This window comes from Rhinolophus sinicus, chromosome 3 (assembly GCF_057876585.1).
Source record: "Rhinolophus sinicus isolate RSI-liver-muscle chromosome 3, RSI-T2T, whole genome shotgun sequence".
NCBI lineage: Eukaryota > Metazoa > Chordata > Mammalia > Chiroptera > Rhinolophidae > Rhinolophus > Rhinolophus sinicus.
This window is the reverse complement of record NC_142503.1, coordinates 138,896,663-138,911,235: the sequence shown is the minus strand read 5'-3', so window position 1 is coordinate 138,911,235 and position 14,573 is coordinate 138,896,663. Positions and strand designations below refer to the sequence as shown.

General features: G+C 39.6%; 2 protein-coding genes across 14 annotated transcripts in view; one reads left to right on the top strand and one right to left on the bottom strand.

The window, feature by feature from the left end:
* Positions 1 to 9,264, bottom strand: part of GANC (glucosidase alpha, neutral C) — a 62,117-nt gene extending 52,853 nt beyond the window's left edge. Inside the window, exons 1-3 of one of the 4 annotated variants that reach the window (XM_019725410.3) lie at positions 8,980 to 9,264; positions 7,118 to 7,180; positions 5,649 to 5,757 (exon numbers count right to left, since the gene is read on the bottom strand). In XM_019725410.3, coding sequence (XP_019580969.3) covers positions 5,649 to 5,757; positions 7,118 to 7,180; positions 8,980 to 9,008 — 201 coding nt within the window. In that variant the 5' untranslated portion in view covers positions 9,009 to 9,264. Of the gene's footprint in view, positions 1 to 958; positions 1,097 to 2,594; positions 2,812 to 5,648; positions 5,758 to 7,117; positions 7,181 to 8,979 lie in introns of those variants that run through there. The other 3 variants (XM_074327868.2, XM_074327867.2, XM_088797158.1) reach the window with 3 other exon arrangements.
* A 773-nt stretch (positions 9,265 to 10,037) lies between these two features.
* Positions 10,038 to 14,573, top strand: part of TMEM87A (transmembrane protein 87A) — a 35,887-nt gene continuing 31,351 nt past the window's right edge. For 3 of the 10 annotated variants that reach the window (XM_088797164.1, XM_074327873.2, XM_088797163.1), the window contains exons 1-3: positions 10,039 to 10,256; positions 11,509 to 11,569; positions 14,416 to 14,501. In XM_088797164.1, the coding sequence (XP_088653290.1) occupies positions 10,101 to 10,256; positions 11,509 to 11,569; positions 14,416 to 14,501 (303 nt within the window). In that variant the 5' untranslated portion in view covers positions 10,039 to 10,100. Of the gene's footprint in view, positions 10,257 to 11,508; positions 11,570 to 14,415; positions 14,502 to 14,573 lie in introns of all 10 variants that reach the window. The other 7 variants (XM_019725414.3, XM_088797161.1, XM_088797165.1 and 4 more) reach the window with 5 other exon arrangements.

The window sequence follows — 14,573 nt, the reverse complement described above, 5'->3', positions numbered from 1 at the left end:
TTAGTGTTAGTACTTAGATAATAGTAGCGGTTACACTCGGTTGCAAGGTGGATCATGTAAATAAAGTGAAGAAGCATATAACTAAACATTTTAAATGAGGTGAGACAGCATGGGTTTTACTCCCTTAAAAATATTTAAGATGTATAAATATCCACCTACACAGAGAAGATGAGATAAATCCCCAGAGAAAGAAATACATTTTGGAGGTTCCTTTTAGTACCACAAGTCTCTACTTGGTTTTTCATAAACCTTTACTCAGAGGCTTACATCTCATAGTCTGAGAAAGAGTATTAATTCCCTTTTCCTATCTTATTTTTCCCATACTCAATACAAAACCTGGTAGTTTGTCATCCATAAGTTTAGTTTTTTTGGCCACATAGGCAAAAATATCAGGTTGTAAAAACGTCTATGTATTCAAGCAGTGGACAGATCACAATTATATTAGAACAAAACTTTTTGTTTACCCACAACTGGGAATCCCAACTAGTAGACTGACTGAGTTAACAAACAGCCCTAGAACACATATTTACATGGCAGTGGGTATTAAGAAGGGAAATTAGGACCCCATCACGTTCTCCTTGATGGGTAAGTCTCGCTTTTCCTCCAGCATCGGGTCTTTCCTCTTTAAGGAACGGTTAAGCTAAAAGGCCTACAAGAGTGAGCAATGACCTCTTCTAGCTGTTGATCTGAATCTTCCAGGATTCAGAGAATGCTCTAAGCATTCATTAAATTGCTGTAGGGCACCAACGGCCCCTTCCACAGTTGCAGCCAGTCCGTTTCTTGCAAGCACTGATTCTCTATTGAGAATGTTGGCAATTTCGCGCTGGGCATTAGCCCGTTCCTCAAGGACAATTAGCCTGCCCAGGTGTGCTTCTGATTGTTTGGCTAGTTTCCAAATTAGCTGCCTGTTCCTGGCATCTCTGCAGAAATAATATTGGCTAACAAATGGTAGTTGTGCCTCATCCATTGAGGAGGTAGCTGGCTGGGCAAAGTCTCATTTGCATCAGGCTTAGATGAAGAGGCAAGGGGTAACTTCATGGAGATGCTCAGAGATATCACCACACCTTTAGAGAAGCTGCTAGAAGTGTTGTCTCTGTTGAAAACCCAAAAATAGGCTGCAAAACAAAAATATACTGCCAAATGGTCATGAGAAAGCATCAAAATTAGCAATATAAAGTATGTCAAAGACAGGTCTGTTGCTTTTAGCTAGACTCAGAAGATGGCATAAATTCCTTTGCTCTGATGTCACAAAACTAGGTTTTCTCAATCCAGGTCAAATTTTCACTGAAGGTAAAAAATTGGTAATAGCAGAAAGAAAAAAAAAAAAAAACCAAACAGTTCTAAAAAAGCAGTCAACACTTTATTCATAACTCCTTTCTTTTTAGATTTTTTTCTGGAAGCTTCTTTATCAAATATCTACCTGATTATTCCATCATCAGAAATAGGCAAGATACTACACTGGGACCCGATGTGAGAAAATGTACACATCTGAACCTCCAACCAGCTTTTCTTCAAAGCCTAGATGTTCAGAGCATGTTCTGGAGATAATACACAGGGCAACACTTGAACTTGTAAAATTACTGTGTCCCAAGCACGATATGTTTAATACGGACGGACTGAATTATTACCCTCCCTCCCCGCAAATTCACATGCTGAAGCCCTAGCCCTCAGTGAGATGACATTGGCGACGGGGACTTTGGGAGGTGATGAGTTAGATGAGGTCATGAGGGTGGAGTCATGATGGGATTAGTGCCCTTACAGGAAGAGACCAGAAAGCTGGCACCCTCCACCATGTGAATATACAGTACAAAGATGGAAGTTTGTAAGCCAGGAAAAGGTTCCTCACCAGACACCTAGATCTTGGACTTCCCGGACTCCAGAACTGTGAGAAACAGATGTCTGTTGTTTAAAACACTAGTCTATGGTATTTTGTTATAGCAACCTGAACTAAGAGAATGTTGAATGAAGCTTGGTTCTGTTTCCTGGTTGCTTTTTAAGAGGCAGATCGGGAGGAAGGTTTTCAAAAATTAACAACAGATCTTGCTGACAAAGTTACTACTGTAAGAGTTTCAGTGGTGTGGGGGCAGGCAGACACTAAGAGTGCTGCGTTTGTCAGAATCTGCCTCATCAGTGAAATCTGAGAACTGCAGCTGTGAGCTGAATACGATCCTCTTAGACTTTGGGCTCGTCTCTCTGAACCTGAAATAAAAAGCTGTCATTCTGAATAAGTGGATGTACACAGCTTGTTTTAAATCTCTAGACCACACCCATGTCATATCCTATTGTGAAATCACCTGTGAAACATCCATCCCAGAAACCACCTCTACTGAAGGCTCCCTGACTATGACTGAGCAGGAGACAAGCTTCAGACCTTTAGTGATTACTGTCTGGATCTTTGTTGTCCCTACCAAACTGACAGAGGGCATGAACTCTTAAGTCCCTAATAGGCATCTCAAGTCCAAGAGAGTAGGAAGTCATTACAATGGAGTTCAGCTCAGAATTTCAGTGTCACCTCCCAAAACATATACATTTGCATGTATCTGCCTGAGATCAGAGCATACAGATTCCCTAAGCAGCCCTGATATTTCTAATACCTGAAAACGGAGTCTGTTCCAAGGGGTCCTCAAAGTTCTTGTTCTTGAGAGCCATGTTGCTGATATCCTGGGTAACTTGCCCTTGCTTGTTGGGCCCCTCAGCTCCCTTCTGGGCCATGTGCTGTCTTGTGCTGAGATCCCATGGGTCCTCCTGGACTGTGGCTGCTTTTCCTTTGAAGGCATCCAGATCTGGTAGGCTCTGTTTGTGGCATCTGATCTGAACAGTATTATCCCTCACAATTTCAGGATCCAAAGACAGGTGTGTGCAGAGAAACTGATCTATAGTCTTGTAAAAGGCCGTATGTGGGGCTCTACCACTCACTACACTGGTCGCAAGCTGCACTGAGAATTTGCATGTTGGCCCACACTAGTATGCAGGGGGCTTTTGCCTCATTTGCTTTGCCTCAGCATGTGTCATCATGACACTGGATTGTTCAGGAGGTGCTCAATATACTAAGCCTCCCCAAGGACGGAAAGGGATTCTTGCCTTGACCTTGGAACAGCTACAACTCTCTGGGGTTAGATACATTGGGGACAAGAAGGAAAATGAGCAAATGACAGGAAAAATGAGACAGGAAAGGTGCCTGACATCTGGTAGCAGGCCTAATGACTGCTGGAAGGTCTCTGGTGGACTCCTTGCATTTCCTGGAGCTAACTGCTTCTGCTGACCCTGAATACAGGGGGTTGGCTGGGTGTCCGGCTATTATACCACATGCAAATGGAAGATAGTCCTCTAGAAAAGAAATCAGTGCTACCCCATGTTTTCCTATGAACAGCCATCAAACTAGGCTACAGAAGGATGTATAGTTTGGAAGACTTGGATCAGCAGTAGAGGACCTATGACTTCATGGTTACCATGAGCTGAGAATTCAAAAGAGGTAAATTCCTTCAGAAAAAAACTAGATGGTATAAACAGCAGCTCTAAGTTTTGGAGAAAGGCTAACCATCCCATATGTGTAGTTAAGAGAGATGAACTAAGTGTACTGTTACCGTAACTATATCCTTAAGTAACCAGAAGTTGGGGACAGAGAACAGGGATAGAGAACACAGAACCATTGATATGATTCTAGCCTCTATTTTGAATTTGGGCAAGAAAGCCCGAATTCCACACCTATGAAATAAGCTCAAATCTCTAAAACTTCACAAGGAAGGCAGCCTTCCTCACTGTGCAATTGCTCTTCCTGAGAATCAAGTCGGGATGCTTTGCTAAGTTAAAGGCCTTACAAATGCTATAGAAAAATCTCTGGTGTGCTGGGGTCGTTTTAGTGCTGTCTTCTCTGAGGAGATCCCTCATTGCAGCACCACAGGGCCAGAACTCCGGTAGTTACAAGGAGAGCGCTCACAGCTTTGCAGTGAAAGTGGAGACTTTTTCTCAGTCTGCTTCCCAGAACTGGGATTTGGTAGAGTTGGTGGAGTTACTATGCAAGCTAGTAGGGACCTAGACCACATACATGGCTTTAACGATGTCTTTCAGTTACATGAATTACCAATTAAGCCAGGTTGGTCTGGGAGGCCTTAGACACTCAGGATGCCTTTCCAAGATGGGGGAGGATCTGCAAGGGAGGGTCAGGTCGGGAGCATCAGGTACTCGTGCAGAGTCATACTTCCTAGCTCAGCGCATAGCACTTCCTCCATGACTGGCCAATGTGTATCGGCCAGTAGTTTGGTGACTTGACAGGTGAAAAAAAGAACTTAGGATATAGTACTGCTCTAATCGTTTCAGTATGCAATAACTATAGTGCTATGCTAGGTAGTGAAGCAGCTCAGGAGATGGAACATTTGTGACTTAGGTTTTTCAACTACATAGTCCCTTGCTCCCCTGGCCCACCCACATTTTCAGGTTTAGACATTCCCTGAATCTGCACCATGCTCAGGCCGCATGCTCAGCTATATGCTGTATAATAGTGACAAAGTATGGGTGCTTGATAGAGTCAACAGATGCAAGTGAAAATTCTGGTTAATACCTGTTTCCCTGAAAATAAGACCTAGCCGGACAATTGGCTCTAATGCATCTCTTGGAGCAAAAATTAATATAAGACCCGGTATTATATTTATATCATATCTTATCTTATCCCCGGTCTTATATTATAGTAAAATAAGATCCGGTCTTATATTAATTTTTGCTACAAAAGATGCATTAGAGCTGATTGTCCGGCTAGATCTTATTTTCGGGAAAACACAGTAGCTGTAACTAGTAAAAGATACTGATTACTAGCTGTGACTTTGAGCAAGTGACTTTTTATTTATTTATTTATTTATGTATGTATGTATGTATTTATTTATTTGCTTATTTACTTATTTACTTATTTATTTATTTATTTATTTTAAGGGGAATAGGACTTTACTGGGGAACAGTGTGTGCTTCCAGGCCGTTTTTCCAAGTCAAGTTGTTGTCCTTTCAGTCTTAGTTGTGGAGGGCGCAGCTCAGCTCCAAGTCCAGTTGCCATTTCTAGTTGCAGGGGGCACAGCCCACCATCACTTGCAGGAGTCAAACCGGCAACCTTGTGGTTGAGAGGACGTGCTCCAACCAACTGAGCCATCCGGGAGCTCAGCAGCAGCTCAGCTCAAGGTGCTGTGTTCAATCTTAGTTGCAGGGGGCGCTGCCCACCATCCCTTGCGGGACTCGAGGAATTGAACTGGCAACCTTGTGGTTGAGATCCCACTGGCCCATGTGGGAATCGAACCGGCAGCCTTTGGAGTTAGGAGCATGGAGCTCTAACCGCCTGAGCCACCGGGCCAGCCCCGAGCAAGTGACTTTTTAGATTTCAATTTCTTTATCTGAAAATTGGGGCTAATACTATGTATTAAGAAGACTGAAAGGAAATAACACTTGTAAAACATCTAGGGAAGCATCTGATACACATGCAGTCTGTATGTTGATATTAATTTTAAAGTAATATTAGTATAGATATGAAAAAGATTACATCACTTCTCTAACAAAGTTTATTTTTTAGAGCATACATAGTTTTAATTAGCCTGTGTGGAAATTTAATTCATTCAACTCAAATAAACATTGAAACAAATAAGTCTCTGTAGAAAATACTTCTATCTCACCTTAGTTACTTCATTGATGATTTGGAACTTGGTGCTGTCTTTGCCTGTTGTGGCTGAGTCTAGTAATGCCTGATAGGTGGACTTCTTGGACAGCTGCTGTTTCTGACGCCTACACATAGGAAGTATACAGATGCCTCAGAATTATATGTGGCTGTTAGCATCCAATAGACTATATTATCATGGGGAAGTCATTAAAATTTTTTATGATAGTAAGTGAATTTGGCACAGACAGTACTCCAATAAAGTACTAACAGTAGTACTTTGTTAATAGAGTGCTAATAAAATTAGCACTAATAAGAAAAATACTAATAAAATTATTCAATATAACATTGCTCAAGGATGGTATTTTGTAGGATGGTATTCACTAGCTTGTTAATTTCACTCCCTCTTTCCATGACATGTACACTTTAATAGAAACTCAATCAATTCTAGTGGAGATCCAATATAATCTAGTGGTTTAACAAGGTGACCAGGACTTCACTAAAGAATTCCCTCTAAGGTACTTGTTCAGAATGAAAATGATATAATTTTCTTCCTCTAGAGCAGTGTGAATAAATTAGAAAGTTGTAATATATGATACAATTTTTTGGTGATTTCAATTTCAGGACCACATAAGGCACTGGGGAAATAGGCAATCTTATATAGTGGGATGGAAGTAAAAAATGATATAATCCCTACAAGGGATATCTGGTCATAGTTAAAATTTCAAATACATTTACTCTTTGACCCAGTAATCCCACTTCTGGAAATTCATCCTATAAATATGCTTGCATGTGTAGGAAATGACATACACGTATAGCTTTTCATTGTGGCAGTGCTATTATAGCAAAAGATTGAAAACGACCCAAAAGTCTAGGAGTATGAGAAAAACTGAATAAATTATATCTACCCAGCAGAATACTATGTAGCTGTAAAAAGAGAGGACAATCTCCATATATTCATGCAGAGCTCTTCAGAATAAACTATAAAGCAGGGAAAAAAAAAAGGCACACAACAGTGTATACAGAAAGCTACTTGGTGTAAGAAAGGTGGTAATAAAAGAATATTTGTAGTCACAAAAAGAAATACTGGAAGGATTAATAAGAAATCACTAAATCTGGTTACAAGGACAAGATATGGAAAGGGGCAGAAAGGGAAAAGAATAAATACTTCCAATGTACATATTTTTAATATTATTAATTTTTGAAATATGCAAACATATTATCTCTGCAAAGACATAAAATTTTAACATAACAGTTTAAAAACACTTTGACTTTCAAAATAAAATGCCTGTTTACTGAAAAATTTAAATAACACAGTAATAAGTATATAAAGTTAAAAGCGAATGGCTTCTATCTGATAAATTCCTTAATCAGTGAATTTCCTAATTGACTTTTTCCTTGAAATCCTATATCAGAAATGTATTAAACATCAGTTTTGAAATACTGTCAGAAACGTTTTGATCTAGGTAATACTTTTCCACTTCTTACCTATAGAAAGCAATCTGGCTGCAGTCTTTGAAAATGTCTTTATCCACAGCTTCATCTTCAACACTAAACAAACACATTTGAAGAAAGTTAATTCACCCAGAGTTTGTGAATCCAATTTTTGTACCTTCTCTAAACTATGGTATGAACATGGGAAATAAACCTCTCCAATGCAAAACTGTATGCCATAACATAACATCATAACACGTGTGCTGCAGAGTAAGATCCTTTTGTCAATCATCCGAGGTAAACAACAAAACATCAAGTTCTGGGATTATTCTGAAAGCAATAGGAAGAGAGCACCGTCACTTATGAGTAAGGATTCTTTTAAAATAATGAGTGAAGGCAATGACTACAACAGTAACATTTGAAGGAGCAAAAACAAACAAAAAAACTCAAATCAAACCAACAAAAACAACCCCCGTACTTATTATTCAACAAAATATTTTCAGAATATTCTAACTGACTGCTGGGCCCTGAGGAAGATATAAAGGACTGTGTTCAAGATTTCTGCGAGAGCCTAACCAACAATCACAACAATCACCAACAACCTGACAAATACTGTAATACAGGTATGTGCAAGGTGCTAGAATAAGAATAGAGACAGGTGTAGAAGAAAAATGGTTAGCTTTTTAAGAAGATGCTAAGTGAAATAAGTCAGATGGAGAAAGACAAATACCATATGATCTCACTTATATGTGGAATCTAAAGAACAGAATAAATGAGCAAACTAAACAGAAATAGACTCAGAGATATACAGAAAAAACTGAGGGTTGCTAGATGGGAAGGGGGTGGGGGTGAGGGAGAAGGTGAAGAGATTAGAAAGCATAAATTGGTAGCCACAATATTGACACGGGGATATGAAAGACATTTTGGGGAATATAATCAATAATGTTATAAAGATTTTGTAGGGTGTCCGATAGGCACTTATTTTATTAGGGAGACCACTTCGTGGACGGTTTAGATGCCTGACCACTGCGCTGTACACCTGAAGCTGGAGATGAATAATATTGAATGTCAACTATAAATATATATATATAGTCACAGGATGTGGAGTACAGCATAGGGAATAGAGTCAATGGAATTATAACAGCTATTTATGATGTCAGAGGGGTAGAAGAATGGGGGAGGGGGTTATCACTTTGTGAGGTGTGTAAATGTCTATTACATTGTTCTTGTACTCTTGAAACCAAAAAAAAGAAGCTGATAACCTAGATATCAGTTTTTTAAGACCAAGTTTCCAAAATAGCTGTTTCTAGAATAAACCGTGAACAAGATTTATGTATATTGCTACTTGAGATTATGTATTTAACACATGCCAGTTAAAACAACTACAGGGTATAAGAAAAAAACATTGGTTTTCATGCAGAGGTGTGGCTGAATGCAGCTGTGGTCAGTATGTCCATGATTATGTAGGAAGCTATGATTGAACACCAATTTCAAAATATTATGAAAACAAGCCCAGACGGATACAGTCGGTCATACTAAAAAGGTAAATCCTTCATTGACTCAGTCATCACTTTTCTTTTAATCAAATGTGCAAAGAGTAGAAAAATTTGCAGTCTCCTCTTTCCAGCTTTGAAGAATGTGCTCTGGTGTAATATGGGAAGAGGTGGGTATAGCTGAACTTGGTAAGCAACGTGCTTGAAATTCATGTGTTAGAGTTCTGATCACAACTTCTCCAATTTTGTTAACCATCCTGAAAGTATTTTATGAAGGTCTAGCTATTAATATCAACTAATACCTGGGGAACTGAGGAAAAAAACGATGAAGTGCACAAATATAAAACATGCAAATAAGAAGTGCAATCAAACATTCAATAAAACCTTCAAAGCCAGAACCTGCTCGACCACTTGGGCCTTTACCTGATTTCTTCCTTCGCGGCTGCTTCCATGGCTTCCCAGTCTCTTGACAGGCTCCCGGCTCTCAGGCCAAGGACCCGTGCGATCTTTTCAAAACGCGATAGGCCTCTTTCTAAGTTACCACTAGCACTTCATCACCTTCAAGTTTCTTGGAAATGGGAAGTCCCCTCCAGGTCCTTAAGGAGTGACCAATCGACCCTTGTTGTTCCTGTATTTCCAGGGCCAAACAAGTGTTTCTACCGGGATTTATTTCGCATACTGTTCTTCGTGATGACTGACTGATGAGGAACTTTCATTAGGAACCGAAACTGTCTTTGCAGCCGAGGGGGCGTGTACGCAGAGCCCTACAGGATGAAAACTCAAGAGCGTGAGAATCGAGAGCCTGCCGGATTTGGGCTAAGCTTCTACGGGTCCATCTCAGTGACAGTAACGCCATACATATTTAAAACTGGTACACTTTCTCCCCGTTTTTGGCTTTGAGTGGAAAGGGCCGGCCGGGTCTTCGCTGGAGGTTTATGTACTCTGGCCAAACTCTACAGTAGCATCATGTTTTTCAGGGCTAGAAGGGGCTGTTTAAAGAGGTTATCTATCACACCATCCAGTTTAGCAATCGCTTATACTGCACCACCACCAAATTTCATTCTTTGCTTAAATACCTCCGGAAACCAAGAACTCACTACCAGACGCCAAACAAACAGGCAGCCAGACTACGGATTTCCCAGACTTTTAGTCCCGAAGTCTGACTTTGACTTGGAAGGGATATAAGGGACTGGAGCGAAAGGCGGGAAGAGAGAGCCAAACACTACATGCTCGTCGGTGCTTGCCTCGTCCCCAAACCCTTTTAGGGCTGGGAGAGAGAAGAGCCGACCGAGGCGGGGGTGGCTCTTGGCGATCATCCTAACTCTCCAAGGTGACCAGGTTCTGACGAGATGACGCCTGCGCAGTATGTCTAAAGCTGCACATCAAGTAGTGACGTCTATCGGAAGGAGGGGCCGCTGGGTCGCAAAACAAACGAGCCTCGCGAGGTTTCGAGGACCCGGATGATCCGGCCCCCCCCCCCAGAGCAGAGCCGGAAGAGGGCGGGACGAACCGGAAGAAGGTGAAATGCTTTCGGTAGGCACTCCATGGCTGTGAAGATGGCGGCGGCTGCGTGGCTTCAGGTGCTGCCTGTTATTCTTCTTCTTCTGGGGGCTCATCCGTCCCCATTGCCGCTTTTCGGTGTAGGACCGGCACCCGTCGCTGCAGCCGACCGATCCAAGTGGCACGTCCCAATACCGTCGGTGAGTGTTCCCGAAGCAACTGAACCCACAGGAGCAAGGGGTGGGGCTACGGCGGCCCAAGGCGTCCATGAAGGTTCCGCAAAAGTCCGCTTCCAAAGGGGTGGGATCTCCGGGAGCGTCGGTGTTGCTGGTTAACAGGGACTCACCTCTCTGGAGCCGAAAGCCTTGAAGTTCTTGTGGGTAGATTAGCGGGAATGTCAGGGCAACTTCAGGACCCGAGAGGAGTGGTGGAGCGGTTTCTTAGAAAAGTCAGAGAACTTTCAATTCCTGACTGAGACGTGTAAACTTGTATACCCAGGTGGAGAGTGGTTTCTCTTTCAGCTGGAGTTTCACAGACTCCAGTGACTCTGGGTTTCATGAGAGGGATATGTAAATAGACGTCTTTCTTTTACTCTGCACTTTTTTTGTTACTGGATAATTCTACTTAGGAAGTTGTATGATTTCGTTTGAACTTTGAAATGATTATTCTAAGCTTTGCTGTGTGATTAGGAAGTCTAAGCATTTAAAAAATGTATTCGAATGCGAGCATGGCTAAAATGCAAAAAAATAGTATTCTAAAGTTTGTTACGATAAGGCTAGTCTTTCCTTTGGACAATTAACTAGAGCGGTTTACCCTTTCTGCTCCTCCTCTGCCCCCCTTTAAACTTCATCTGGGTAAGAGCTATAGTCCTGGGAGCAGACAAACGTCAGAGGAAGGCAGGAAATGCCGAAAAGCATTATTAGTCTTATTAAAATCACCATCGCCTTTTTGTTTCATTCTGTTCTGCTCACTGGTTGTAATGTCCAAATCTTATTTGAGCGTTTATATGGCGAGCATTAAAGTCTTTGTTCGTTTGGTGAAGATCTTCAGGTTCTCAGTTTTAGGTATTGTTACTAAAATGAGTTAAATCTGGCTATCTGCTCATAGAATAGTTTATTTGAAGAAATGATAGGTTATCCTGGACAGTGATTAGTGAGTGAAGGGGATGAACTGATTAAGGAATATCTTCCATGAAGGTTTAAGTTAAATCGAGCCATCTAGCAGCCTTCCTTCTAGAGGCCATGCCTTATGGCCTGTGGGGAAAAATGTATCAAGCTTCAAAATCCTGCAGTTTGGATATGGTTGAATTTTACTAAAAGGAACGATATTGATGTCTTTTTTGTTAATAAAACTAACTTGAACACTTCATAAATTTAGGTTTTTATACCAAGTATATTCTGCCTTGGGAATTAAAGTGATCTGATGCTAATTCTCTTTCCTTTATCTTTGCAGGGGAAAAATTATTTTAGTTTTGGAAAGATCCTCTTCAAAAATACCACTATTTTTCTGAAATGTGAGTTTTTGCATTTCATGAAGTTTTTGTTTGAGTTTTTGAGTAATCTTTAAACTTTTAAAATACCTGTTTTCTATTTCTGATGACTTACTCTGAAATTTAAGTCCTGAAATTTAATAGTCTCACTTAATAGATTAAATTAAATAGAATAATTTAATAGAAAATAGTTTAATAGAAAATTTAAGTCTGAAATTTTTGGGTGTAGTAAACACCAAAAAAACAAGATAAATATTCTGTATACTTACAGAATATACAGTTGACCGTTGAACAGTGAGGGATTTAGGAGTACCGTCTCCCTGCACAGTGAAAAATCCACGTATAAATTTTGATGCCAATGAAACTTTAGTTGCCGCTCGGTATCTGCAGGGGATTGGTTCCAGGACTCCCTGCAGATACCCATATCCGTGGATGCTCAAGTCCCCTTATATAAAATGGTATAGATCAGTGCATGCATTCTGCCCTCTGCATCCATGGACTCCTAACTGCTGATGGAAAACAGTACAGGTATTGAAAATCCCTGTATAAGTAGACCCAACGCAGTTCATACCATGTTCAATGGTCAGCTGTATAGTTAGACAAATTACGTTGGTTGATTGCCTGCATGGTGTTTTAATCTTTTGCATTACAGAGCTACCACTGATTTTGCTTTTGTGTGCCTTTTAGATGTTTACTGAATATGTAGACCATTGGCTCTGAATGAATAGGTTCAGTAAATCTTTTATTTACAAAAGGAGTATTTTACCACTTGGATCTTTGCAAGAGGAAACTCAAAGATATTATCAGGAAATAGGGATTATATAGAACAAAACCAGTTGGTCCAGTGGAAAAACCACTGTATCTGAATCCACAATATCCCATTGTGTATTAAAGAAAAGCTTCCTTTTATTTCTGAAGTTACTTTAGGGAGCAAATTATCATGGGCAGCTCCATTTCAAGATCAGGGATAAAAATCCAGATCATCCATGTGGCTTCTATGCATATCTGTCTCCGTGAAAATGTAAAGTTGGAAGTTATAGTTGGATGATTTTATTCTTTTAATCATTTAGTAAGTAGTTATTAAAAACTTACTGTGTGCCAGGCACTGTTTTAGATAGCAGGGAAGTGTTAGAAAAGGTCCCTTCTCTTACTGAGTTTATATTCTACTGGGGGTGAAGGGGGCAGGTACAATTTCTGTGAGGAATATATTGTGTCCGTGAAAATATAATCCCCTGACTAATGACTTGAAGTTGATCTAAATCAAATCTACTCTGACACACTGGTCTTTCTTGTGAGGTAAGAGTAACTTTTAGGGGTAGCAGTGTTTTGTCTTTTGGAATAGTCTTACAGCCTGTATGCTATTCTTTCTTTTTAGTAGGTAGTCTTTTTCTCATCTATATTTTGATCTAATGGTGTTTTGCCAAGTTAGGCTGCGTATTTTGAAGTGTCTACATTTCATTGTTTTTGGAGGATTTGTGGCTCCTTAAAATTTACATTATCTTTTACTTCTGTGCTTTCTAATATTTACCTTGTCTCTAATTTTATTCTTTTGTGGGTATGTTATATAGCTTTTTATGAAATTGACAGGACCATTTTCATTATCTCTTAAAGCCATCCATTCAAAATTCTAAATGGTGTCTTTTAATATAAAAACTATTTTTGTAGCCGAATTTCTCTGCAGATCTTCTGATTTGGGGAATTCTTACAGGCTTTTATTTAATTAATCCCGTCTCTGTGTGGTTCTTCTGAATAGTTCATAGCAAGGTTGCAATATCCTTTTTATCATTCATATAAATTCCATTTAACATATCAGATTTTTGTATATTTTAATTGAGCCTGGTAAAAGTGTGTCACTTAAAAATTAGTTTGAGAAAACTATTTAAAACAAAGAAAAGGGAAAGGTTATAACTTTAGCTGTACTGCTTTTGTTAAGAACCAAAAGTAGGTTCCTAGATGCAGTAGTTTATCTTTGTCACATTTGCATAAAGTAGGTATCTCTAGTATATTTTCCCTTAAACAGCTAGAATCAAAGATAAACAGCAATACTGACTTTCCCCAGGTGAGACAGTTAATCAGTCATATTTACGCTGCTAGGTCTTCAGACTGATGCATTGGTCTTCTAGAATATTGTGTTCTAAATGTGTTTAATGAGTTATATGAGGCTTTTATGATTTCATGAAGTTTATTGAGGTCTCTCTTAAGGTGGGTTTTGAAAAGAAACTAATACACTTTTATTTTTGCGTTTGCCGCTATTCCTACCTTCCCTAGCCAGGTTTGCTTTTTGTTCATAGTTCTTTCTATCCAATCTTGATACCTTTCAAGTTATAAGCCATGAATTATTCCCTCAGTGGAACTATTTTGAATAATGCCTTGTGACATCCCTAATGTTATTCTTTATCTCTCCAACTAGAATGTAATCTTTTTAAAGTAATTGGCTCCCTCTCATTCCCGTCTTTGACCTAATACATTTGTTTTTAGCATTGTATTAATATACTTAAGTGTTCTGCTCAATAAATATTGAATGGTAATATAATAGAAGACTGGTTTTATAGTTAGGACTGCTTTATTATTTCCAGGTTTTTCCCAACTTAGAACCAGAAATTGAGGTTAAAGCATAAAAATAGACACACATTTTAAAAGGTTAAAAACTGCTGACCTGCCGTTTCTTTCTGTGGATAACAATACTTAGTTTTATCTGAAGAATATCCAGTTCTTTTTCCGCATATTGCTTCATTACCTTCTGTTCAGAGAAAAGGATGGTCTTTGAGTATCTCATTTTAGCAGGAAATAAATGGGATGGGGATTAGCAGTTTAGGAAAAGTGCTTTGTTTGGGAATGATCTTTTATTTACAAAGATTCTTCTTTTATAGTTGATGGAGAATCTTGTGATGTATCTTTGAATATAACCTGGTATCTGAAAAGTGCTGATTGTTACAATGAAATCTACAGCTTCAAGGTAAGGAACATAAAATTACAGGACTTTCGAGATCATCGGGTCTCAACCCGATAGAGGAAGGAGTTTCATGTA